The sequence below is a fragment of the Lissotriton vulgaris genome, chromosome 6 (genome assembly GCF_964263255.1).
Source record: "Lissotriton vulgaris chromosome 6, aLisVul1.2, whole genome shotgun sequence".
In the NCBI taxonomy this organism is placed as follows: Eukaryota; Metazoa; Chordata; class Amphibia; order Caudata; family Salamandridae; genus Lissotriton; species Lissotriton vulgaris.
In genome coordinates this window covers 1,155,952,616-1,155,979,946 of record NC_141694.1, presented here as the reverse complement: position 1 = coordinate 1,155,979,946, position 27,331 = coordinate 1,155,952,616, and the positions used below count along the sequence as shown (strand labels likewise).

The 27,331-nt window shown below is 46.0% G+C and overlaps 1 protein-coding gene across 1 annotated transcript in view; it reads left to right on the top strand.

Moving 5' to 3' along the window:
- Positions 1–19,039: 19,039 nt before the first annotated feature.
- Positions 19,040–27,331, top strand: part of MPC1 (mitochondrial pyruvate carrier 1) — a 67,452-nt gene continuing 59,160 nt past the window's right edge. Inside the window, exon 1 of the mRNA XM_086927239.1 lies at positions 19,040–19,214. Coding sequence (XP_086783365.1) covers positions 19,140–19,214 — 75 coding nt within the window. The 5' untranslated portion in view covers positions 19,040–19,139. The remainder of the gene's footprint in view (positions 19,215–27,331) is intronic.

Sequence of the window (27,331 nt, the reverse complement as noted above, 5' to 3'; positions counted from 1 at the left end):
GGCCGCTCCACCAATCCCAGTCCTCAACGAGGTTTCGCCCCTCGGCGCAGAGGGTATACCCAAGAGCCTGACCAGGGAGGCTTCTACCCGTCAAGGTCCCGAGGCTTCCGTGGCCGATTCAACAGAGGCGTCAACAGGGATTACAAAAACTTTGGTACCCAATCATGTGGCAAGTCACTAACTGTTTCCTATGATCCCCTCGGGGGCAGATAGCTACATTTTGTAATGAATTGGACATGTCTAACAAATGATTCATGGGGTCTCCACACAGTTCAAGGTTATCAGATAGAGAGTCCCCATGTCAGGAGACTCCTCCGCTTCCTCACCTTTTTTCCCTACAAGAGCAAGCTTTTATAGATTCCGGGCTGCAGGAGCTTTTGACCAAGAAAGCCATTGCCGTAGGACCCTTCCTCCCCGGAGGATTCTGCAGCAACGTTTTCCTGGTACAAAAGAAGGGAGGAGGCCAGAGATTGGTTCTAAACCTCAGAGAGTTCAGCCCCTTTGTGGTATACAGGGATTTCAAGATGGAAGGGATCCATCTATTGAGAGATTTTCTTTTGGAACAGGATTGGATGGTCAGGCTGGATATGAAACACGCATACCTCACAGTTCCTGTTTGCCCTTCTCATCAGAAATTCCTTCAGTTCTCCTGGAAAGGGCAATGGTACCGATATCGCTCACTTCCATTCGGCCTGTCATCAGTGCCTTGGGTATTTACCAAACTGCTAAAACCGGTGGTAACGCACCTGTGAGAAATGATATGCTGATCCAGGTTCAGGATCTGGACCTTCTCCTTATTCACTTGGATTGGACAATGCCGCTATTACAGGAGTTAGGTTTTGTAATAATATATAAAAAAATTCATGATCATTCCGAATCAACAGATAGAATTCCTGGGGTTTCAGATAAATTTAGTCTCAGCTCAATTGCTTCTGCCCATGACAAAGATCAGATCCATCAAAAGGGAGATAAAATCAACTCTGTCCAAACAGATGGTCTCAGTACTTTTATTAGCGAGGATTGTGGGCCTTCTGGCATCCTCTATCCAAGCCATCTTTCCCGGCCCCCTGCATTACAGTGCCTTGCAATGACTAAAAATGTACTATCTACAAAAAAGATTTTCCTACGACCATCTGATTCCGCTGTCCCAGGACACTTGAGAAGAAGTTCTGTGGTGGTTAGAACGGAAGAGCAATTTTTGGCGCCTCTCCGGACGTCATAATAGAGTCCGATGCCAGCCAATGGGGTTTGGGCGCTCGATGTGGAGACTTTGCCACTGGCAGATGTTGCTCGGCCGACGAGTTAAAGCTGCGCACCAATTGCCTGGAACTACTAGCAGGTTAATTTGCCATAAAGTCGCCCCCCCCGCCCCCCCGCTGAAGAGCAATTGTTGCATCCTCCTTCGGATGGACAATGGGTCAGTGGTACGCTACATCAATCGCCTACGGGGGACGAGATCCCGGATGCTAACCAACATTGTGAAGGAATTTTGGCATTTCTCCCTAGATCGCAAGATCAGTGTGGTGGCGGGATATCTGCCTGGCAAACTCAATCAAGTAGCGGACTGGAACTCCAGGTTCCTGAGAGATTACAGAGGCTGGAGGCTTCATCTCTCTTTGTTTGTTCAGATCATGGGTACGCAAGGTCCTTGCCTGATAGACCTCTTTGTATCTCGCCTAGACGCTCACCTCGCGTTTTTCTTCAGTTGGAGACCGGACCCGATGGCGAAGGCAATTGCGGATGCGTTCCTTCAACATTGGGGACTGCAGAGGAATTATGCCTTTTCGCCTTTTGCTCTGATCCCGCGAGTGGCAAACCAGATTCGTCGACAGGTGGCGTCAGTAGTGTTGGTCAGACCCTTAGGGAAGACTCAGTCTTGGTTTCTGACACTATTGGAGTCATCAGTGGACTTACCTTTTTAGCTCCCGGTGTTTCCAATGCTTCTCCAGGACCCAGTGGGAGCACCGCATCCACTGGTCCTGCAGAACCAACTATCCCTCATGGTCTGGACGCTCTCAGGCTACACAAGCAAATTGAGGGCCTTTCAACTGCGTCTGCTGAGTTTATACATCAAGCTTGGGCTCCTTCCACCCGCAAACGGTATTCACCTTCATAGAAGCGATGGATGGGTTGGTGCTTTCAACGGCAGGTGGATCCCGTTAGATCAGATGTAATGAAAGTATTGAATTTCTTGTCAGAATGTGCAGAATCTGGTCTTTCTTATAGGTCTGTGAATACTTTTAGGGCAGCTATTTCAGCTGGACATAATCCCATTGATGGGAAGCCGGTGGGGATGCACCCATCGTATGTAAATTACTCAAAGGCATTAGAGTGGCTAAACCGCCACGACCCTGATATACCATGTTGTGGGATGTTTCTAAAGTATTGTCTTTGTTGGAATCTTGGCCAAAGAAAAAGGACTTATCATTAAAACAGTTGTCGGCCAAGCATACAATGCTCTTGTGTCTGATCTCCTGTCGCAGGATTTCTGATGTACGTGCTTTAGATTTTGAGGGAATGATGTTCTCTCCACAGAGTGTCTTTTTCATCATTTCGATATAAACCAAGACCATGTCAAGTTCGGTTGAGTATCCTGCCTTTCCAAACAATGCTAAATTATGTGTTCTACAATGTTTGAAAACTTATGAACTATGTACCTTAGCACATAGGACTGATCCCTTGGGTCAACTGTTGTTAGCAAACCAAAAGCCCTTCCAACCTGATTTAGCTGCCACGTTGGAGCGTTGGGTAAGATGGGTGATGTCTGAATCAGGAATTGACATTTCTGTGTAAGGTGCTCATTCTGCCAGAGGTGCTATGGCTTCTAAAGCATATATATTGGGGTCTACATTGGAAGACATCCTTAAGGCGGCTGATTGGTCTTCGGATTCAATGTTTAAAACATCTTATTACAAACATATTTCGCATGTTTCCTCTGTAGTTGCTGATGAGCTTTGAACCAGCATAATCTGAAGCCTCCGGTCCTGCATTAGAATACAACATTTTCCAGCTATCGCAACAAGAATTTTAGATTCTATTAAGGACACAGAGGCGAGAATTATCCCACCCGTTGGGACATGTATGATGTCAACTGTAATGTTGCAAAATATATACTTAAACATGTTGTTCCCACCCTGAAATGTTGAATCTTTTGGGTTTCTTTATTTTCATAATTGTTTCTGTTTTTAGGAACCGATTCTAAACAGAATTAATGCTTTGCTGTTCTCTGGCATGGATTACCTCGTTGTTGGAGGATGACTTATGTACCCAAGATCCTTGGATCGTGTTCTCCGTTGAGAATTGCTGTTGCTGTTATTACTCTCCGTTGAGAGTCAAGACTGCCCTTTATTTTTGGACACTTAAGAACTGGTTTGCAAAGAAAGAGGAAGACAAGATGATGCCTCACTATTTTGGAGAATGTAATGTGTTACTATTGGTTGTTTGAAGAGGCGTGGTTCAAAGCCTCATGGGAAATGAAGTTTTTTACTAATGTTACTTTGTTCTCAATGGCTGCTGTGAGTTAGTAAAAAAATTGAAAAAGCATAATCCTCGCCTCCGTGTCCTTAATAGAATCTAAAATTCTTGTTGCGATAGGTGGAAAATGTTGTATTCATATCCACATATTCTATATGTGGGTAACGCTGACAGTTGAAAATGTTATGAGTTCCCTATACTTACATGAAACAATTATAATACGACTGAAGTGTTTATTAACACAATTAATTGTGAGATGAGTATTGTTTTCTATTCAATGCAAGATTCATATTTTAGCATAATTCATCGTGAATAAGCTGCATTTCATGTAGGCCTCTAATCGTGCTTCCTTTTACAAATGTGAACTCATGAACTGAACAGTCTGAAGTCTTTGGGAACTTTTAGCAAAGTTGCCATTTATATTCTAACTTTCAAGTGTTTCCTTTGACATCCTAGCACAGCTTAACTGTATTTGCAACAAAATCTGTTACATACTAGAACAGATGCTTGAGAAAGGACTGGTGACAATTCAAGAGCATGCTTTCCCTTACTCTCTTAATACCTCATTGTTCAGATGACTGAGCTTACAGTGATTTAAGGAAACTATGTTACTTGAATTAATTAATTCTTCTGGATTGTACACTTTTTACCTACTACATCATCCTCATCCTATCGAAGACGACCAATGAGACAGAGTGGTCTGGCATGACTGATGACGTCATGTGGTGTCAGCCTGGAAACTTTTGGAGTATAATTGTTCAGATCTTGAAACTGGGTTAACGGCATGCGTGTGATCAGCTTTACAGCCGTGGGATAGACGGTTTAGACATCTATAATACTGCAAACTGCTGTTAGCTGGTATGCTAGCACAGTGGAACCTTTTTGGCTCAAGGGTTTGCGTCATACTGTTGTGAATCTGGTGTTACGGCGATGGACTGAGACAGATTACTGTCTTTACCTAACTGGAACTGGTCACTTGGAACTTACTGAACATTCCTAAGGATTTGTATAAGGCTTAACTGATCTCCTAATGATCCAAACACTATAGACGTCAAAAAATCTCGCTCGGCTGACATATATTATTCTTTTGACATCCTTGGATCTCACAAAATTTGATATTACATTATTAAACCTATTATTAGTTTCAATATAGGAATTTATGCTATCTCATTTAAATGTTCTTTAGCCCTGATTAAATAACCAAACTCTTCTGATTTTGACTCATTATTTCCTTGTAGGTAAATCATTTAATTAATATTTTTTTGGGTTGGTTTATCGATTTTCTAAAGTTAAGGAACAGCAATTGAATGTAGCAATTATCTAATTCCAGGTCCTCATTTGATAATTGCCCATCCTCTGAATATCCAGTCCCTTTCAGCACTGAACAAGATCCATCAGAGGACCAATTAAGTATAATGGGTAGCTAGAGGTAGATACAAATAATTTAAACAACAAATATAAACTTTAGGCCCAGCACAAAACGATACAACAGGTCTAAGAGGAAAGAATATTACTAGTAAGTAATCAGCGCATTATTTGCATAGGGTCTGCCTTGGTAAGACATCTACTTGCATTGCCTAGAGGACTCCCTTGTATGTGCAAATACCAGCAACAACGATTGGGGAGAGGATATGGTCTCAAGGCAACCGACCTTGGAGCTGAGAAACCAAGATTCGAGCCTCAGGGTCGATTCCACATCCTGGGATATGTGATACTGGGCAAATCACTTAATCTTTCTGTGCCTAACAAAAAAATGAATGTGTCCTTGTGTAACGTAACTGGTGCTCATGTAAAGCGCTCCAATATCTTTAGGTCGAGTTTGCGCTATATAAATCTGCAAAACAAAAATTGGCATTGCCAAAGCTTGTTATCTTGCTATTTCTGAATGTACTGACTTTGTAAAAATGCAAATAATTGATTACAATGAGAATGAACATCTGGAACGAGCATGGTACTCGTACATGATACTTTGGAACCAGGGCCGGCTCTAGGGTGGTGCGAGCGGTGCCACCACACTGGGTGCCAAATTCTGGGGGTGCTGTTTGTGCATGCCCTATAAAAGCACTCTCCTACGGGAGTTCAAAGTGTGTGCACGAACAGTGTTGCCTGATTGGGCTTTGCTTATTCCCACTCAAATGGGCCACATTTTCCCATTTGTACATTGAAAAAGTTCCACTGCTTGTTTGTCAAATTTGGGCTGATACTTGCCCTCCCCCCGGCATGTCTGCCCACTGTAAATTCAGTGAGTGCTGGCCTAGTGCTGCAGCTGAGGTGAACGCTAGTTCTGGGAGCTGCAAGGGCATGGGAAGCAAGCAACTAACAAGGGAATTGTGGGAAGCTTAGTATACCCATAATTTCTTACCACCGTTCACTGGCGCCCAAAATTCCCCAGTTCCTTAAGTTAACTTGTATGCTGCGTGCTGGGAAATAGTGCAGTGTGCAGACCTGGCTTGCTGCTTTCCGCTTTACTATCCAAGGGGCTTTCGGACTTATTCATCACTGGTTGGTCGGTTTCCGTGCTACCTTCGTACATGGAACTTAATTCATTCTGCCAGGTTGCCTAAGAGGAGAACTGCTGCTGGAGCTTCGAAACTCGCAGGTAAGCACGGGCCCCTGCTTGGCATCGATGGCATTTACAAGTTGTGCGACAAATGTAATCCCCCGCTCCCCAAACAAGCCTTTTACTCTAGGCGCTTGTGTTTTTTAATGTCCAAACTTCCTCACAAATTATTGTTTTTTTTGTCTATTTGCGCCATTGTTATGGGTGCTTGTAAAGTACCATAGCATCCACCAATAATTGGCTGGCACGGATCCTCAACATGTTCATCAGGAACGCAGTCCATGTTCCAACAAACTCGAGTTTTAATGTGCGTTAGTCCAGTTTGTTCAGTGGAAGTGAATTAAAACTACAATTTCCAGCATGCACGTGTTAAAAGAAAGCTGCGGAATGGAACAGCCATTAGGCTCAGAATTTAGTGAGGATGAGTGATGAGCAGGAATGTTTGAATTTTTGGGGATGGACAAGCAAATTTAGGGAACACTGGGAGAGAAACAACGAAACTCTGCGCAACATGTAACACAAAGGTCAGTCAGTCAGTCAAATACATTTTATTTGATTTGTTAAAATCATAAAAGGCATAAAAATGTACATAAATACATAAAACCGGGTAATTCATGTATTTACAAACTCAGTGCAAGGCCCTTTTAAACAAATACACTGCAGTTAATCAAGTTAAAATCGACATGAATAAAACAATTAATCAGGATAATGAATTAGGTGGCACGTAATTTGTTTTAGTTCTGATTGCCGCCACTAAAAAACTGGCCACACAGAAAATGGTGCGGGTGCTACTCAACAACTGAGATAGGTGAGAGCGGGCCCGACTTGAGTAAAGCCGGCCTCTCTCAGGATTGGTAACAGGTATTTTTTTTCTTATGTCCGAATAGAACCCACAAAACATAATAAAATGCATGGTATCTTGTTGCGAGAAATTATCACAGTTACAAGGTGGACCACCTTCTGGTTTGGCCCATGATTGGTAGCTACCCAGGGAGAAAGGTATCAGATTGAATCAAAATGTGGTTAATAAAAATCTGTGAAATGGTTTAGTTATGATTTTAAGATATGGCTCAAGTGAGGGGGAAATTGATAGCATATAATGCGATCTAACTGTAGGCTTCAATAATTCCTGCTCCTCACGTGCCAATCTAGCCCTATCTATAAAGTGCTTCTTGATCCAATTAACGTCCTCCCTCCTGATGCAAGATGGTGTTAAAAAGAGTTCCGGGCGTCCTAACTGTGTGAAAGCATTTCTCACATATACCAGCCAGGGTACTTTCTTAGCATAATCCAGTGCCATAACATCAATCAAGATAGCATGATTCAAAGTTAATTCTTGATTGAGCAAGGTTTTTGCCCAGAATGTTAATGGGGCCAATTTCGGCTTGTCTGTGACGTAGTCCAGACCCACCTCAGAGTGGATCAAGAAGGTGGGGGAGGACTGGGGAAAAAGCAAAAGGTATATCAAAACCCTATTTTCCACTCTTTGGATCTTTTCATGAGATACATAGCCCCATAAAGATGAACCGTATGTGGCAATTGGCATGCATTTGGTGTTGTAAACTTTTAAAAGGGCCTCCATGAGCCTAGCCCCTAGCCGTTTTGAAAAGCCCATAAGGGCTGACGTGGATCTAGCCACGGATATGCTCTTGGCCTTGATTTGAGGGGCCCACGTCCCCTTCTCGTCGAAGAGAACCCCTAGATAGGGAAAAACGGCAACCCTGGAGACCACCTCACCCTTGCACACGAATGTTTTGGATTTACACTTACTTCTATGATGGCCAACCACCATCGAATGGGATTTTTTCGTAATAATCTTTAGATCCAGCCGATCCATGAAGACCCCGAATAGGTCCAACAGTCTCTGAAGTCCCACTCCAGTGCGAGCTAATAAGACTGCGTCGTCCGCGTATAGGAGAGCCGGTATTGTAGCATCTCCTACACGCGGCACGTCCACCCCCAGTACATCTAAATAATTTCCCAAACCATTAATATAAATGGTAAAAAAGGAGGGGGGCCAATATACAGCCCTGTCGCACTCCTCGCTCCGATTTAAAACGACTTGTGCACCTGCCCTCCCTGGTGACCCTAACCATAGCAAACAACTCCTGGTGAAGGGACGCCATGAAGTTTACAAGTGAGGGGTCAATCCCGATCTCCAATAGGATTGTCCACAACTAAGCCCTGTTCACTGATTCGAAAGCCGAGGAGAGGTCCATAAAGGCCAAAAATAATTACCCCTCCTTTGCTAAAGTATATTTGGAAATTAAAAGATGCCAGTTTGAACATTGATCCAGGGTGCCTCTCTTTTCTCTAAACCCATATTGTATATTTGATAGAACCCCACTTCTCTCTATGTTATCCCTTAGCTTAAACAATAAGACTCTGCCTAGTATCTTAATCGCAGAGTCTAGAAGGGAGATGGGTCTATACCACGCCGGATCATCTTGCTGCCCCTTTTTAAAGATCTGCACGATGATTGAGGTGACCCAGGTAGTAGGAAAAGTGTTACCATTAGCAGCGCAAAAGACGTTTGTTAACACCTTGGCCCAAAGTTTTGGTGAATGTCTATATAGGTCTGCCGGTACGCCATCCGGCCCCAGAGCCTTGTTTTTCGAGGTCTCTAAGATTGCTCTCTCCACTTCGTCATAATTGAAAAGTAGGGGGGCAGGCTCGGGGACCACCGGTGGACAACATTGGGCACCAGGATCTGAGTCACCATAAACTTCTCTAAAATGACAAAGCCATTTGTCATCAGAAACTACACAGTCCATGACTGTGTTTTCTGAGTCTGAGAAAAAGAGGTGGTTAATTGTGGCCCAGAACTGGCTGCTGTCACGCAGTACGTCGATTGAAAGTAGTTTTTCCCATGCTGCCTTTTTTATGTCGTTTTTCCTTCCGCTAATTGTTAGCTTATATACCATCCAAAAATTGGCAATAACTGTCTTATCTCTCGGGGTAGTTTTCAATGCTTGTATTAATGCCCTATGAGCTCTTGAACAGTTAGTGTCAAACCATCTATGGAGGTTGTTACCTCCCTGGCCTGATTTTGTCGTCAGATCATTCGAGATTTGTACACATATTGACTCAAAGGCCCCCATGATTTCTAGGTTGGTAGCATTAAGATCCTGGCAAATTGCCATGTTGCCCTCGATTTAAGGGAGCAATTCTTCGATGAAGTTTTCAGGGACTACCTTTTCCCACTTAAGCCTTCTCCCTTGGTCCATGGGAAGTAGGGCAGGTCCCAATTGGGAGGAGCAGGACTTGATGCCCATGGGGTCTCCCCAGTGCAACTCAAGCAACACCGGGTTCTGATCGCTATATATCGAAACAATTACTTTGTAGATCACAACCCTATGTAGGATGCTAGGGGTCAAAAAAATATAGTCTATCACTGAGCCGGGGTCAGTACCCTTATAGGTAATTGCTCTTGCCCCCCTCGGTATTACTCGGTTCAAATATATTAAAATTGGCCAGCAGCTCTTCGAGGGCCTCTCCTGGCTTTGTGTGCTCAAAGTGAGGGGCCACCGAGCCTGCTGGGCCCTCGTGCTCTCCTGAGTAACATAGATCACTACAGGGATGAATATTAAAATAGCCCATTAAAATGAGCTCGAAATTAGTGTGATTATTTTGACTGAGGTTGGATAAAAAGTTTTCCAAAGAGACAATGTGTTCATTACAATCGTCCCTTTCCCAGGAATTATAAAAGTTAATTAAGATAATTTTACGGGTAGAAGAAACTACCCGTTCAACAATTAAAAGGTTAGGTGAACTGGCCTTCACCATGTTTAGTGTCCCCATGAGTTTTAATGAGAAGAGGGAGATGAGGCCGCCCTTTGCTCTGCCCGCGGTGCTTGGGATTGCCGGGACGGCAAAGCTGGTAAAGACATCCAGCCAGAAGCTAGAGAAAGGGTCCCAGGATTCCTGAATAGCTATAATGTCGTGGCTAGCGACAAAAACAACCCAAGCTGTGTCTGCCCTTTTTGCTCTAATACCAGCTACATTCCAACGAATGATTTTACAACCCGCTGCCACATCAGGGTTAAAAACCCTGTGCGTGACAGGCGGCGTCAAGACTAGCTGTCAATCGTTTTCCTCGATATCTGAAAGAAGGGCAAATCGGTTGCTCAGGACCGGCCCACGCCCCTCAACAGATGTGTACGTTGTCTGGGAGTGGAGGGCCACCGGGACGCCTTGGCCTCCCTTAGAGGGATGCGGGCGTGATTTTTCCTCTGGTCCTTCGCCTCCCAGTTCTGAGCTCCATCCTCTCCTTGCCATGGCTGGGCGGCGTGCCCCATAATGTGTCTGGGGGCGGGTAGAAAAATCCCAAGGGAACCGATCTCATTTACCCTGTTTCTGAGATATCCGAGCCATCCCAGAACAACCTGTCAGCCAAATCAGAGCTATCAAAGTTTACTATGACACAGCCCCCCTCTATGTTCTTTGGGCATTTCCCAATCCAACCCACCCTTCTCGCCATGATGATCCTGTTTGAAATGTTCATCCCACCGCTACAAGAGTCAGTACACCAAAGTCTAGCCTTATTTATTAGGTCAAAAACTGGTTCAGACTCTCCCTCATTAAGTGAAGCAACTCCAATGAATGTGGCAACTAGGGGTGCGGCCTCCGGGGGCAGGTCTAATTTTACTTGGCAGCCCCTTGCCATTGTACTAATAACTGGACTTGGTGGAGATGCAAGACTACCTAGGGGACCTAGGTTAGGGCAAATAATGTCTGTACTAGTGGGGCTATATGGAAATCCCGGATCCTGGCGTTATCTGGGGCCACCCCATTACTGGTCAACGTGGGTCCAGAGGGTCTGACTGCCTCCTTGACTCTTTTACCTAGAGGATTAAAACCCGCCATAGGGGGTTCCTGAACTAGGGTATGTTTATTAACATATGTATCTATTAGGGCACATTTCTTTAATAGACCAACAAGGCAAGTGTTCAAAGTTTCCACGATATCTTTCACTATATACCCAGTAACAGGATCAATACGGGCAATAAACAAGGCCTCTAACTAATCGCCAAGATTATCATTAGTCACAGTGGCTGTAATGGGACGACCTCTGCTTTTTTTCTCCTTTTTGTGTTCCTTTTTGGTTTGTGGCCAGTCACCTGGGTACACTGTAACGAAGGCGGAGATGGGGAATTGCCAGAGGAGGGACAAACAGTGGGTACAATAGTGTTATTAGAATTTATCACAACCACCTCAGGCTCTAATGGGATGTGTGGCGCTTGGACAGTCTCAGTGGCATGTGATCGGTTTGTAAGGGGCGAGGGGGCCAAGCCCAACTCCTGTTCTGCATTTGCAATTTCCTTTGTGAGGGCCCCCACAGCTGATGAAAGATAGGAAATGATTGTCTCCGAAAGTCTAGGCACCTTGGCCTTCCCCCCCCCCCTCCTCTGCATTAGTTGTTTTCTTGCGCTTACCCATAGTTAGTTGTCAGAGGGCTGGCGCAGCCCTGCCTCCTCCTGCCCCGGACGGCCACAGACGGGCCGCCCTTTGCCCAGGCTTAACTAACAGTAAGCGATCGAGAAGCACCGTGTGTATGCGGCAGAAGCAGCCCGTAGGAACAGAGAACGACGGACTTTTTGTCAAAATCGGAACATGCGAACAGTTAAAAGAAGGTGATTCCGATTTATTTACAGCCCCGGACGGGCCGGTAGACGGGGGTGAGAGGTGGAGCCTCGCTTTACAAAAATACAGGTAGACGTGGCATCCATTATTGAGATGACGAAGTATCCTCATGGTGGTGTGCATTACAGGATTAAAGGCAAGAAAAAGATATTCCTCTGCCCCTCTTTGCATTGCAAGATCGCTCAGATTAAGATTGTTTTTTTGTGAAAAAGTTGTCCCAGTTGAGACCTGAAAAAAAGGATTGTGTCCACTAATTGAAGCCAGTACAGGTCAACTACATAGGAACATACAGAAAAATAACAGAGCCCTGATGATGGTTTGGACATTTATGGCCGAACTTGAAACGCGTCGGCAAATCCAGCAAGAGCTAATTATAACATTTAGTGTGTTTTAGGATAAAATCGATACATGCTCTTTTTGCTCTTGTAATGAATTGGCTCTCTTCATGAAAATAATTTTGATTGTTGAAATGATTTAATATATTGCAAATTTGTTGCACTGCAATGTGTATTGTTTGTTGGATGTAATATTGATGTTATTCTTTTGGATATTTTCGGAATGTGTTTTGTGTTAATTGTTGATTGAGTGGAGCGAGAATTCAAGTGCTCAAAATGCTTGTGAAACCAAGGGTTTCGTTCGTGAGGTTTTCTTTGAGTTCACGTGAATCACGTGGCCAAACAAGCACGCGCATCAAACTCCCTCCCTCCCTCCCTCCTAATTGCATTTTTTCACGGCCGCACAGCACATCAAAGGGCTTCTCCCAGCGTGTGCTTCTCCTCCCCTAATTATTCATGGCTGGCCGGTGGCCGGCCGTACTTTCAGTGCCGGGTTGCATTTCCACATTTGGCAGCTTCTTGCCCTTACCCGACGCTGTTTATTTACTTAGGTTTAGTTTATTCATTATGAAAAGGCCCTGGAATGATGCAGCCCACCCCGAGGATTGAACCCTGTTTTCCTGCACCAAAGGCAGCAGCGTTATATGTTGAGCCACCTCCTCGCACCGTTTGTATCATGTGTTTTTTAATGGCTTTGCTCGCTTCCCATCGTTTTCTTGTTTTCCCCCTCCCTTTCTCATCACGTTGCTCGTCATTTCCTTGTCCTTTTTTGCTCTCACTATTTAATTTCTTTTTTTGTTCCTTAATTTTCTTTTATTTCTCTTATCTTCTCATATATTTTTCTCTTTTGTCTTTTTATGCTTCTATGCAGTTCTCTTCTTTTTCTTTCTTTCTTATTTTACCATTTTCAATTTTTTAAAACTGCCATGACGTGGTTTAGAGCAGTAATTAAAAGTATAAACCGGGGCCTTATTTCTGTCAAGTAACACCTGACATACGAGATCAAGTTACGTTTGTTTATCTTATACACAAACGTTCTGCCTTCCTTAAGAGTAACTGACACCTGGCGGAAGTAACGGGGGCACGTGAAGGGCGCTCACAAAATCTCTGCATTCCAGTCATTTACGACTGGGTTGCGCAGAGGGCTCATTTCTAGGCTTAGGAAACTTGTACTACAAAAGACCACTTTTTTTCTTTGAAGTCTCAAATATTTTCCAACATTAGTCCTAACTCCGCTCCTTTCCACGTGGATCTTTATATCTTTCTTTTGTCATTTATGTGCAGGAAAGTGCGGGAAATGGGTTCCAAATGCTTGTGAATACCGTCCATTTAAGATTTAGTGAGCTAGGACCACTTTTCTACATACTTTTCCCCGTCAACTCCCATAATATAACGCCGAGGATGTTTAAAAGAGTAAATAATGGAATATGAAAGTACGCCACAAAACCAGTTCGAGATCTCAGTAAGGCGAAGATATGCAACGGGCCCCAGGCTGAATTAGGAGCGAGTGGGTTGTGTGATATCCAAGGACTGACCCAGGGCTGAAAACTTGACCACGTTCTTTTGTTTGTAGCACACATAAGAGAAGTGCATAGGTACGAAAAATTGGAATCAGTTATCAAAACAGTGGCTGGCACAGTCAAAACAGCTCCATTCAGGCAGCTCTATTAAGCCAATGTGGCTACACCCACATGGTAGGATAGCCCCTTACTGGCTTCTTGCTTCTCTGAGGCTTGCCAAGGACGCACCCCGCCTATGCAGCTGGCCCCGGAGTCGTTCCCTGCAGTACCCAGCTCCCAGAAGACCCCAAACTAACAGGCTCCCAGTGCGCTCACATTTCTTATGTTATTACGGGGTCCTTCCAGTTCTTGTTTTTATTTTTTATGTACCCATGTTAAAGTCAAGTCCAGTAAAAGAAAGGAGGCGATTCTTTGGTCTGTTTGCATTTATTATTTATTTAGCTAGTAATACAATCAGTTCTGCCTCTAGGCGCTATGAGAATTCGAACAGGAGACAAGCCCCGGTATGGAGAGTGCTCCACAGCTGTTCTGAAGAGCTGGGTCCAAGGTGCTGGGGGTGGAGGGTGCAACCAACCACAGCCGATTGCACCCTCTGCAGTTTTGAGCATGGATTTTCAGGAGAACAAGTTTGTTGGTTGACCTGTTTGGACTTTAAATAAAGCGAGGCCAGGGTGCAACGCGAAATGAACTTATTCAGCGCAGAAGAGGCAGCGTGAGCTATGCTGGAGCCACGAAAGCACACACAAGCTTTCAGTATGAGCCCCCTCCAAGGAGACATGGTCCCTTCACTGTAAAGGAGTCGTGCGATAGAAACAAACTAGAGAACATATCAAACATATCCACCATTGATAAATAAGCACGCACCAGGAGATCGTCTTACATTTGTACATTAGAAGAAAAAAAAAACACAAACCTCAGCGCTCACCTAAAATTGCATTGCTATCGGGAGGGAAATATTTGGCGAATTAACCGAGCAGCGCTCTGAAGCTGCCTAGGAACGGATAGCGCTGAATAAAAGAACCAGAGAAATAAATGGATATTTATAACTTGAAACAGTGCGTTTATAATGTGCGAGCCTGGCGTTACATTGCGCACGGTTCAGAGAAGTTAAAGTGTCCTTTTTCAATAAAATACCAAAAACAGAGTTTTTATGCTTTACATTGGAGTTGCATTTCTGTTGGGGGCTAGCCTCTGTATTTAGCAATGCCAATAGCTCAAACTTAATTAATGCGAGACCTATTGGCAACGCCAGTGCTTGTTGTATTGTGTATTCTCTCTTTGCCATTTGTAAAATTTTGTATAAATAACATGACTAAAAGGTATAAATAAATATACCGGACCAGATTTAATGAAATTGTTTATTTGGTCCCTTATCATAATTAAACTGAGAAGGGGGCAATTTTTTGTATGGCAATTTTTTGTATGTCAGGCTTAGCCCGGCAACGCCCGCACGCGTCCCGCGACGCGGGAGAAGACCCTCGGCTATGAGCGCTTCCGGGCGCGGAAGTTGGAGGGAGTGGACGTGGTCAAATCCACAGGGAGACCTGGGGGCTGTAGGCCCCCCCTCGGCGGCCGCGTGATGGATCTAGTGGCGGCATAGGAGACTTACAGCTGGTTTTCCGAGCCCCCCGGGTCAAGCGGCAAGGTGAAGAAATTCCCCTCTGTCTCCAGCACCAGGTCCGGTAATGCCCGCAGAAGCCCCAAACAAAGGTCATAAATGTGTATTATATGCAGAAAGTTCAGTGGGTGGCTGCGTTTGACATAGATATATTTTTTCTACTTGCAGTTTGTGCATTACAATCCTCCTAAGAGCTACAGGCAAACTGCAAGGCAAAGGATTAGAACTTTAATCCTCCAACGTTTGTTATTCCAAGTTTGCTATAAGGGTTCCTTTGGCAGGTGAAACATTCTTATTAGCATAGATAGCACCAGCCACTTCATTATGTTTTAAATCCTTAGTTTGTGTTTCTCCAGATGAAGCACTCTTAAACAATACTGCCCAGCAGCAGGGTGGCACACCTTGTAGCCCTTTTTAGGTTGAGCCTAGAGCAGCACTTGCGCTGCTTGCTCGACTATAGTAAGGGGGTTTCCAAAGTGCTACCAGACGCTGCCTCAAGCTTGTGTACATGATCGCGTGCACATGTGCAGCCGCCATCTGTCTTTTCTCTGTCTTGGCTAATTAAGTGCATTGCGATGCATTTTCACTTTCGTTAAATAGTTAGACTCCAGAGACGATAAAGCATATCTACAACAAAACTAATACATCTTTCATTGTAAAGGTGCAGAACCATGTGTATCATTTAGTCAGCTTCATTTAATTTGACTTAGTTGTTTGTGACAAACACAAATGGGTGATTCACAAAACACAAACTGGTTGTTCCTTTCAACTCAGATTTATACCTCACGTACAACAATGCCTTTCCTTTCATCAAAGCCATATAATTCTTTGTTTAACGGCTGTAGGTATGTTCGTTGTTGCATTCTGTCTCACTTCCAGTGCTCTGCATTCCAGCTCCACGTGGCTGGCAGCTCATAAAACCTGGATATGGTGAAATTGCTGCTATAAATAGTAAGCGAACCAATCGCACAAGATGGACTGGTACCAATTTAAAGCACTGTTTCAATCTCTATGGGGCCACGTTTCTTAGGATAAAGAAGGGAAAAAATAACGTTGATTAATTTGTTTGTCCACCATACTTCTAACAGCTCCAGCTCCTTCCAATGTCCTCATACCCAGTCCCCAGAAAGCAGCCATTGCGTGTTGGCGCACAATTTAAATAAACACACAAACTTTTGAATGAATGTGGCCCGAAAAGAAAGCAGTCCTCGCGCATAAAACATGAAAAGATTTTTTTTTGTTTTACAAAGTTTTACTTTTAATTGTTTATATTCCCGCTGGTTAAAAAGACACGCTTACTCACTCATAAGTGCACCATTCAAGTACAACTGCAAGTTATTTTCTGCCCCATCTCCCACAGGTATACAATTAGCATTTTACCTGGTCTCTCTAATCTCTGGTCCTTTCACGGCCCCTTTCCCCATTAGAAAATTAAGGTCTGGTGACGTTCCAACATACCCTAGCTTTAAAGAATGCACCACCACGTCCACCACACAGTCCACCACCACCAACATGTCCACCACCAACACGTCCACCACCACCACGTCCACCACCACCATGTCCACCACCCCGTCCACCAACACCACCACGCCCGCCACCACTTCTACCACCCCGTCCACCAACACTACCACGTCCACCACTACGTGCACCACCACCATGTCCACCACATCCACCACCACGTCCATCACCACTACGTCCACCACCACCACGGCCACCACCACCACGGCCACCACCACCGCGTCCACCACCACCATGTCAACCACCACCACGTCAACCACCACCACGTCCACCACCACCACGTCCACCACCACGTCCACCACCACCACGTCCACCACTGTGTCCACCACCACCACCATGTCTACCACCACCATGTCCACCACCTCCACCACATCTACCACCACCACGTCAATGTCCACCACCATGTCCACCACCACGTCCATCACCACCACGTCCACCACCACTATGTTCACCACCACCGCATCCACCACCACCACGCCCCCATCACATCCACCACAACCACTACGTCCACCACCACAACGTCCACCACCACCACCACGTTCACCAGCACCGCATTCACCCCCATGACCACCACCATGTCCACCACCACCTTGACCACCACCACCATGTCCACCACCACATCCACGACCACCACTACGTCCATCACGTCCAACACCACTGCGTCCAACACCAAAGCATCTACCATCACCACGTCCACCAACACCACGTCAACCACCAACACGTCCACCACCACCACCACCACCAGGTCCACCACCACCATGTCCAACTCCACCGCATCCACCACAACATCCACCACCACCACGTCCACCACCTGTGACAGGTAAAGTGTCACTGGAGGGCAGGGGTAATAGGAGTGTCAACCCCAGCTGTACAGGGGACATTTAAGGATGCATTGGGTGCGAGAAGACGGCAAGAGGGGCTATAAGTATTACACCAGACCCAAGATACATTTTGAAGAGGCGCAATGTCATAGGGGCTCCTGTAAAAGCACTTGCAGCATCTCTACCTCACAGTGGCATACCTACACAAGCCACTCACTCAAAACAAGCATTGGCATAGCCAATAGTTCTCGCCTTTGGGACCTTATAAGTGTTTAGCCATGCAACATCGGATGTTACATATACCAAGGATATTGCGCTGGATAACTAAACACTTATAAGGTCCCAAAGGCAAGACCTATTGGCTATGCCAATGCTTGTTGTCTAATGTAACATTTCCTATACATTGATTTACACACTTGTATGATTTACTGTCTTTGCATAGCATTTGTGTAATGTTAAGCACTCTGACAACCTACATACGACGAGTGGTGCTATAAATAAAATAAATGTGAAAGATAGGCTATGGAAGGATTAGGGTCACTGTTGTTTGGTGGCAGTTTGGAATCTGTGGAGGAGGTTCTGGGGCGCCAACAACGGCTTTCGCACCGGGCGCCACCAATGCAAAAGCCGGCCCTGTTTGGAACTCTATTTAGATTTCTCATAACTGTATACCGTTGCAAAACGAGAAGTATTGGTAGTTAACTCGCAGCAACAATGGAATTCTAATTATCTGGCCCTAGTAGCGTAACCAGGAGACGATTGAGGGAGGTCAGCGAGACTTTCCAGATAGACAAGCAAGATCATGTGATAGTTGTTACTTTCGCCCTTGGGGTGGTAAAAGGTCGAAGAGCGTCGAACTAGCATAACAACAGAAATAGGCTCTAGTGTTCCGTAACCAGCGAGAGTTTACAGACCACCTGCAACCGTACAGACGCCAAACCCTTCGGATCCAATCAGATCAAAGAATTGAGGAGGAGGCTGGTTGGTGCCGATTTACTGAGTGCGTGAAAGAGAAAGGCGGATACTCGAGAGCCAATCAGCGAATACTCAGTGTCCTTCGGTTACAACCAGTCTATGTTTGTACAAAAGTAGCAGCCATGTTGAAATGCTTCTTCTTTTTACAAATGGCCTCGTAATGTGAAGAAAAAAATGACAAATGCGGTAGTGTTTGGAGCTATTATTTTTTTTTTACTGTAGATATTTCTAAAAGGGAAGTATTCCTGAACACAATTCGGTTAAAAACTTTATTTCACGAATCTCCTTTTGCCAATGCATATCTACAAGTATATTGCTTGCTTCTTGGAAATACCTCTAGCATGTTTTCCTGTACAGATATCAGGTGCTATTTAGAATTAACTCTTGCTACTGAAAGCGTGCCGTCCTGGGCAAGTACATCCGAATATACAAAAGGGCGCTTTCACCTCTATGCTGTGTGTCCTCGAATTTTTTTTTTGTCTCGCTGCACGTAATGGTGACGTAGTTCTAAGGGCCCTGTGCGAAGGGTGCCATGAAACGATGACGCAAGGGGTGGGCGTGACTTGGTGAGCTGGTGGGGCGGGCGCAGAGTCTCAGCTAGTCCCTCTGCCAACACCGGCTGACAGCGCTACCTTTGGTTGTTGCTGCTGTGAGCACCTAACTGCTGCCGCCACCATGGCCGGACTATTGGCCCGCAAGGGTATTGACTACATGAAGAGCAAGGACTTCAGGGACTATCTCATGAGGTATGTGTCCGGTTGTCCAGGCAGCTCCTGGTTGTGGGCCAACAGGCCAGTATACAGCCGAGTACCGCAGTCTGACAGCGTGAAGGTCAAAGGACGGCCATGCAAGACTCCCCTCAAATGACATTATGTTCTCTAACTGTGGATGAAAGGGTGTGTGTGCGTGCGTGTGCCTCACGCCCCTCCACGGGGAACGTACTTCGAAAACCCGGGTATTGATTAGGCGTGTAAACTTCACCCTGTACATTCCAGTCAATTTCTACGGTTGTAGTTCCCAGCCTGTCATAGTTGCGATGATGATGCCTGGTATGGTCCTCTGAAAATAAAACGCCTTGTACTTATACATCGGAATACTAGTCGTTTTAAAGAAAAATATGTGGTAGCATACCTCGCTCATGTGAGAGCACCTCTGAACTCCAGCACGTTAAGGACAGCTACCTTGTTTGTGCTTCTTTTATGCAGCCACTTTAGGGTGGTTAAGACATGGGAAGTCCGTAGACTCATATTTTTTGATAGTGTATATGTTGACGCAAATGTTCTTGAGTTTCGAAACAGCTGCGAGTTAATGAAACATGGTACAAAAATTCTCCCTTGAGAAATGAACAATCTGTTTTAGAGGTGGTGGAGGCTTGCCAGATAACCAGGGCCACTGGAATTATGCGGCAGGGGAGGGCCAAACTATGCGGCAGGTTTGAGTTAAATTATGAGGCACAATTTTAGGATAATATTGCGCCATTATTTGTCATTTCTACACTTGTTAATAACACTGTCTGGACATTGGTTGTTCCTCATTCGTTTACGTTTAACACTCAAATATAGCAATAAGTAACGGAAATATGACCAGTTAAGCTTTACAGAGGGCTTTTGTTAAAATCTGCAGACTATTCAGCAGATGGTGGATTATGTGACAAATCTATAAATATGCGAAAAAAGCAGCAGCCTCACAATTGCAGATTTCAAGTGGCTCTGCAGATAACCAACAAGTTTAATGCACCCATTAGAAAACCCCATATACTGGTTGATGAAATAACATCGCTGCGCAACATCAGGGTTTAGAGTAACCAGACACTTTTCTAAACTGAAATTGGCACATCTTAGCCGGTGTTTGGAAGTAACCTGCAGCAACGCTGCAGCTTTGAAATGGGGCAAACACCAGGAGATGATGGACGGAGAACTTAAACGTTTCAGACATTCACCCAGAGTCACAGATTTGGGTTGAATTCAAAATTTGCAAACATTCGTGACAAGAATTTTCAATTCTATTAAGGACTAGGAGGCGAGGATTATGCTTAGTCTCATTTCTTTACTGACACATAGCAGCCAATCACAATACAGTAAAGAAAAAACAGAAAACAGGGCAACCATAGAGTACACCCATAGTATATAAACAGTCTCAGAGGTAACCACTTCCTCTTTCTTTGTCCAAAATCCAGTAAGAAGAATTAAGTAGATATCCGAACCAAGGAAGACATCAATCGAAAGGACCAAAAACTGAACGTGGAGGCGGAGGAACTTCCAAGAGCCACAGGAACAGAAGCAGGCCAACGAGGAGCAGAAACTCGCAGCAGAACGACCATAAGGGCTGAGCCGGAGGAACCTCACTTGGGATCAGAACCTGAAACAAGATACAAAGCCGTAATACACATCCTGTGTAATCATGAGCAAATAAGGGTGGGTAAAGAAAATATCAAAGCATTTATTACATTTCATTAGGAGAAAATCCATGAAGCAATGCATAGTAACAACATAATAGATACATGCATATATAACGGGTGGGATAATCCTCGCCTCCTAGTCCTTAATAGAATTGAAAATTCTTGTCACGAATGTTTGCAAATTTTGAATTCTATGTCAGGACAGGAGGCTCCGATTATGCTTGTTTAAAGCTGATCTACCACCACAGAAGCAACACTATCGATAGGCTTAAAGTAAAAGGTTTTAAACACAGAAGCAGATGACCAATCTGCAGCTTTCATGATATCAAACAGAGTTACGCCCATGGAATAAGCTTTGGACGCCATCGCTCCACGTGCAGAGTGCGCGCCAAACACAGAAACATCAATTCCAGCTTCAGACATAAGCCCTCGCACCCAGCGCGCCAAGGTAGCTGGAGAAACAGGTCGAAAAGGCTTTTGTAATGCAATCAGCAGTGGACCCTGCATGTCTGAGCGCAAAGAAGCAGTACTCACCTCGTAATCCTTCAGGCATTGAACCACACAAAGGTTGGGGTGAGAAGGAAAAGAAGGATAAGAAATAGAAGGTGTATTAGATTTGGTACGTCTGGAGAGACGAAAGGAAACACCTTCAGGAGTGAAGCAGCGACCTGCCAGATCCAAAGCGTGCACATCCGACACGCGCTTACAAGAAACCAGACATAGCAACATAGTTAGTTTCGCGGAAAGTTGCTTGCGGGATAAAGAAGCATTGGGAGGCCAGGCCTCCAAAAATCTGAGGACAACAGAAACATCCCACAAAGTAACATACTTAGGGGTGGGAGGTTTCGCAAATCGAACTCCTTTAAGTAACCTGGAAACAAAAGGATGTTCACCCGCGGGCTTCCCATCTATGTGGGCATGACCCGCCGAAATAGCAGACCGGAAACCGTTAACAGTCGAATAAGCCAGACCAGAGGTGGCCAAGGAAGCCAGAAAATTAACAATCATGCTGATATCTGCTGAAACGGGATCAACTTGTTGTTGTGAACACCAATCACACCAACGCTTCCAAGACCCCTTATACCGTTTGTGAGTATTGGGAGCCCAGGCTTCACTAAGGAGCTTGGAAGCGTCGCCTGAAAGGCCTGGGAGCGACCAGCGTTCCCCGAGATCCTCCACGCGAGAAGAGGAAGGGAGCCTGAGAGGATCAGGGGATGAGGACCTCCGAGAGGGTCCAACAGGAGATTCCACAATGGGGGAAGGAGAAACGGTGGGGCCGAACACATTTCTAGAAGGACCGGAAACCACGCTTGAGCCCTCCAGAGAGGGGCAATCAGAATCAGATCCGTCTGAAATCGTTTGGAGTAGGCCAATACCCTGGGAATCATTAGAAATGGAGGGAAGGCATAACATAGGGTCGCTGGCCACAGCTGGAGAAAGGCATCCGTGGCCAGAGCCTGAGGGTCCGGTCTCCAACTGTAAAAATGCGGTAGTTGCGCATTGAGGCGTGAGGCAAAGAGATCTAGATGACAAGGACCCCAACGCCGATGGAGAGCACGGAAGACCCGGGGATGCAGCCTCCAATCGCTGAAATCCCGAAGGTGCCTGGAGTGCCAGTCCGCTATCTGATTGTGGCATCCCGGGAGGTACTCCGCAATAACAGTGATCTTGTTCTGCAGACAGAAGTGCCAAAAATCTTTGGCGATCTCCGCCAGGATTCTGGACCTGGTCCCGCCCAGTTTGTTCACATAGCGGACTGCCGAGACATTGTCCATCCGGAGAAGGACACAACAACTGGTCTGTAGAGGAGAAAAACATTTGATCGCAAATGAGCCCGCCAGGAGCTCCAGACAGTTGATATGAAGCTTCAATTCCTGAGGGGACCAACGACCCCCGGTCGAGACCGAGCCGCAACGGGCTCCCCAGCCCCAACGACTGGCATCGGACTCTATCACCAGATCCGGAGACACACCGAAGAGGGCCCTGCCGTTCCAGGCCTCCATGTGGTCCAACCACCACTGCATCTCCCACCGGACCTCCTCCGTAAGAGGAATCTGATCGGAGTATCTGAGCCCTTTCCGGAGATGAAGAATCTTCAGGCGCTGCATCGCCCTGTAATGAAGGGGACCCGGAAAAATCGCCTGAATGGAGGACGCCCGGAGGCCGACTACACGCGCCAACGACCTCAATGACACAGTCGGTCTGGAAATAACAGATGTCAACTCTCTCTTGATATAACGCATCTTTTGGTTGGGCAAGAGAAGCTGACAAGTAACCGAGTCGATCTGAAAACCCAGGAAATCGATACGCTGGGCTGGTACCAAAACCGATTTCTGGACATTGATGAGAAACCCCAGAGATTGTAACAGTGTGATGGACAATTCCAGATGATGAAGAAGTTTGAGAGGACAATCCGCCATAAGGAGAATATCGTCCAGATAAATAATCAGCCTGACACCCAATGACCGAAGATGTTCCACCACAGGTCTCAACAGCTTTGTGAAGCACCATGGTGCTGACGACAGACCGAACGGGAGAACCTGATACTCGTACCAGACTCCCTGCCAGAGGAACTGGAGAAAACGGCGATGAGGTTTGTAAATCGGGACCGAAAGATAAGCATCCTTGAGGTCCAGCCTGACCATCCAATCCCCTTCTCGAAGGAGATCCCTCAACAGATGGATGCCCTCCATCTTGAAATGGCGATAGACTACTTCGCTGTTGAAGTCTTTCAGGTTGAGAACAAGACGAGCACCGCCCCCTTTCTTCTCGACCAGAAAGACAGAACTGGCAAACCCCTTCGGATGACGGGTGGTTGGAATCACCGCCCCTTTTTGTAGTAGAGAATCTATCTCCTCTGAGAGACAAACCTGATCCTGAAGAGAAAAACTTAGACAAGGAGGGGGACAAGACTGATGCACCGGGTGATAGAATTCTATTCTGAACCCCTGAACAGTTTGTAGCACCCAAGCATCGCTGGAGAGCATGCGCCAATTCTGCAGGAAAGATTGAATGCGACCCCCCAACATCACATCGCATGCGCGAATCAGGCTCACCTGTAGAGTGGGAATCTTGGTATTGTCCCTGATGACCACCGGAACGTCCTTTTCCATACTGGCCCTTTCCCTTTCTGGAAGGGTAAAAGTTGGCGCGGGTGGAGTAGCCAGAGTCGTATTGGCCACCACGATGCTGCGATCCACCCTTCTGGGACTGCTGATGAGAACCGCGGCCGAACGACCGTCCCCTTTGTCGTCCGGCCTTGCTGAAAACCGGACGCATGGCCCGGCGCAAGGAGGCTTGTGCCTTATCTATGCCACTAAAGGCAGAAACAAACTTAGTTAATTCCTTTAGGAATGGTTGGCCAAAAAGGAGACCCTGCGCCTCCAGACCCGCCTCAGAGGTGGCCAGCTCTGCCAACTTCGGATCCAGCTTCAGGAGAATGGAACGTCGACGTTCTGCTGATATGGCACAATTGACGTTCCCAAACATACACACAGCTCTTTGTGCCCACTCGATTAGTTCGTCAGGGTTAACTGTCGCCGAGGCCTCCTTGGCCTTGAAACCAAGGTCCAGGATCTTGGATAAGGGACCCAACATGTCCATAAGTTTGTCCTGACAAGACCGCCAGGAGCGGTCCAAGCCCTTCTTGGGGTCTTTAGAATATTTCTTAAGATAGGTGACCATCATAGGGTCCACCTCCGGTGTTTCAGCAATATGGTCTGCCAGGTCAGGCCTCGGGCACTCTGAGCGCAGCCGAGCGCGAACAGACGCGTCAAAAGGTTGGCGAACATGCGCCTCCAGGTAAGCTGCTACCGCTGGAGCGGGAAGCCATGCCGTGGAATTTGGGTGGATAATGTCCTCAGGTTCAAAATTGAGAAGGGGGGGACACTCAAGGGCGTCAACAAAATGCTCTTTGCGGAGACGTTTCCTAGGAGGAGAGTCATGACCTGAAGAGGCTTGACCATGGTCTGACTCCTCCGCACCAAGAGAAATAGAAGACCTGGATTTGTCAGACGATAAAACCTTCGCCAGTCTCTGAAAATCCAATTTGTGGGGGTTAGCAGGAGACTTTGCGGAGTTATGCGAAGGAGGCAACCAGCCTTGTTGAACGGCATATTCACTAAGATGTCGTTTAAGAGGATTAATGGCTCTCACCAGAGCCTTGTTGACGGAATGCTGAACACCTTTATCCAACTCCTCCACTAAGTCATACTCAAGAGAAGTATCTTCCTCCTCCTCATAATAACAGTCTTCCTCCTCTTCATAATATTCAGCCATTGCAACAACGTGCAAAAGTCAATGCCCACAAGACTGTAGAAATATATGGGGTACCAGAGATACCAATAATGGGGGAGTGTGACCCCAAAAGCAGGCTACACTGAGGTAAAACTCGAGTAAAGAAAAACAATTCAAATGTGGAGGGAGAAAGCCTGCCGTCAAAACACTCTAGGCAGAGCCTATGCACAAATAGATACAACCGAAGCTCTTTCCTGAGCTCCGGCGTCAAGCGGGGTCAAAAGTTCAGGGCTGTGGGCTGAGCGCAGAGAAAACAGCGGTCCTTCACTCAACCGGCAGGCGGGCGTGTGAAGAAACGCCTCGAGCCGGAAATAAAGCAGCGCGCATGCGCGACCTGCAATGCCACTGAAACAACACCGGCTCGAGAGCGCTCGCGCTCTCAATACGAGCCGCGGACCCCTACTCCCGCTCCACCAAAAGCGACCGGCACAAACGGCCAGGCACTGGGAGGCGAGCCACGCGCTCCCAACAAACGCGCCGAGAAACGGACGTCGGACTAACAAAATACCGGCACCGAAAGGCGAACCAGGCAATTAAAGCATGCACAAGCCGCGCGCAGGCTGTAAGAAGCGCAAGATAAGGCAAGTGCACAAGTAAATATATAACAACAGTCACAATAGCATTAGCATGAAAATATAAATAGACTTAACTGGCTGCGGAGCAGCAAAGAAAGAGGAAGTGGTTACCTCTGAGACTGTTTATATACTATGGGTGTACTCTATGGTTGCCCTGTTTTCTGTTTTTTCTTTACTGTATTGTGATTGGCTGCTATGTGTCAGTAAAGAAATGAGACTAAGCATAATCGGAGCCTCCTGTCCTGACATAGAATTCATCATCGTTCTTTAGCTCACTTTGCCACCTCAGACCCAGTTATATGCAAATCAGTCTTGACCCTGTGCCTCATGGGACCCTCTACTACTCCAAACACCATAAAACGATCACTGCGTACCCTAATTGTTGCATGTCTTTTCTACTGTCTCTGCCACAATATTTCACTCTTAAACCTTTTTTTGTTCTCGGGTTGCCTTTCTGCAACTGCCAATTCACTAAACGGGTCCACCTCATAGATATACAAGATGGAAGTGTTAAAAATGCTTTGCTTCTCAGACGAAGACTTTTCAGCCTTAATAGGAGAACTCCCAGCTGCAAGTAAAAGGGTAGTAGTCTCCAATGTTGACAATACAGAATGGACAAAACAAATACATTTATAGAAAAAGGCAAAGAGGACAGTGTCACATGCGGTGTTCATGTTGGAATACCTTTGATCTGGAATTATTCCTCTGGCCTAAGAGTTCGCAAGAGGAGGGGGGTGGGCAGTGAGCTTTAGCAAGCCAATAGTGAATTAGATATAGGTCAAGCGGGAGTGCTCTTGTAACTGATGTATATGTTGTTTTTTCCTCATTATCCCAGACCTTAAAATTATATTCCACGGAATACCTTCTCAATCCAAATCCACTTTGGTGCCATGTAGTGCTGCGACAAATTGTGGTAGCAATCACATTATTTAAGAGCTCTGATATAGCCTCTCTGATTATGCCAGGCCTCATATCCTAGTAGTCTTTGAATACTTGCTATCCCCTTATGTTGCCAGGTTTTCGCAGATCTACATGCTGGGACTGAAGGTAGTGATAAGCAATAGTTCCAGGGTTAGGATGCCCTTTTGAGTCTGTGCAAACCTACTAACTTGCATGATTTAAGGGTTTACAACAACTTCATTCTGGATCTAAAGAACCTCCTGCACCTCACCGAACTCTTTCTCGAATCTCAGGCACTCGCAGAACTCTACCCACCCTCCCTCCCTTACCCCGAGCCCCTCCTTCACCCATTACTGATATCCCTGAGACACCTGCGCCTCGCAAGCCGCCTTGCCACCTCTCGGAGGAGGAAGTTCTGGCCCTCCTGCTTAACTACAATCCTACCCCTATCATGCCTAGCCATCTAGACCTCATGGAGGAAGAAGTTGTAGCCCTCTTCTCTAGCTACAAATCTGAACTGACAACTCATGCCCTTCAGACCTGAGTGATGAACACCCTATCCGCACAGTTGCAGACAACCCCAACAGATCATCTACCCTCCGTAACAGAGGAGTGGTCAATAGCAACCTAGCGGTAGTACCCATCTCTGCCCCTATCCACGACACGCACTCCGAACCCCATCTATCTGGCTTCCTAAT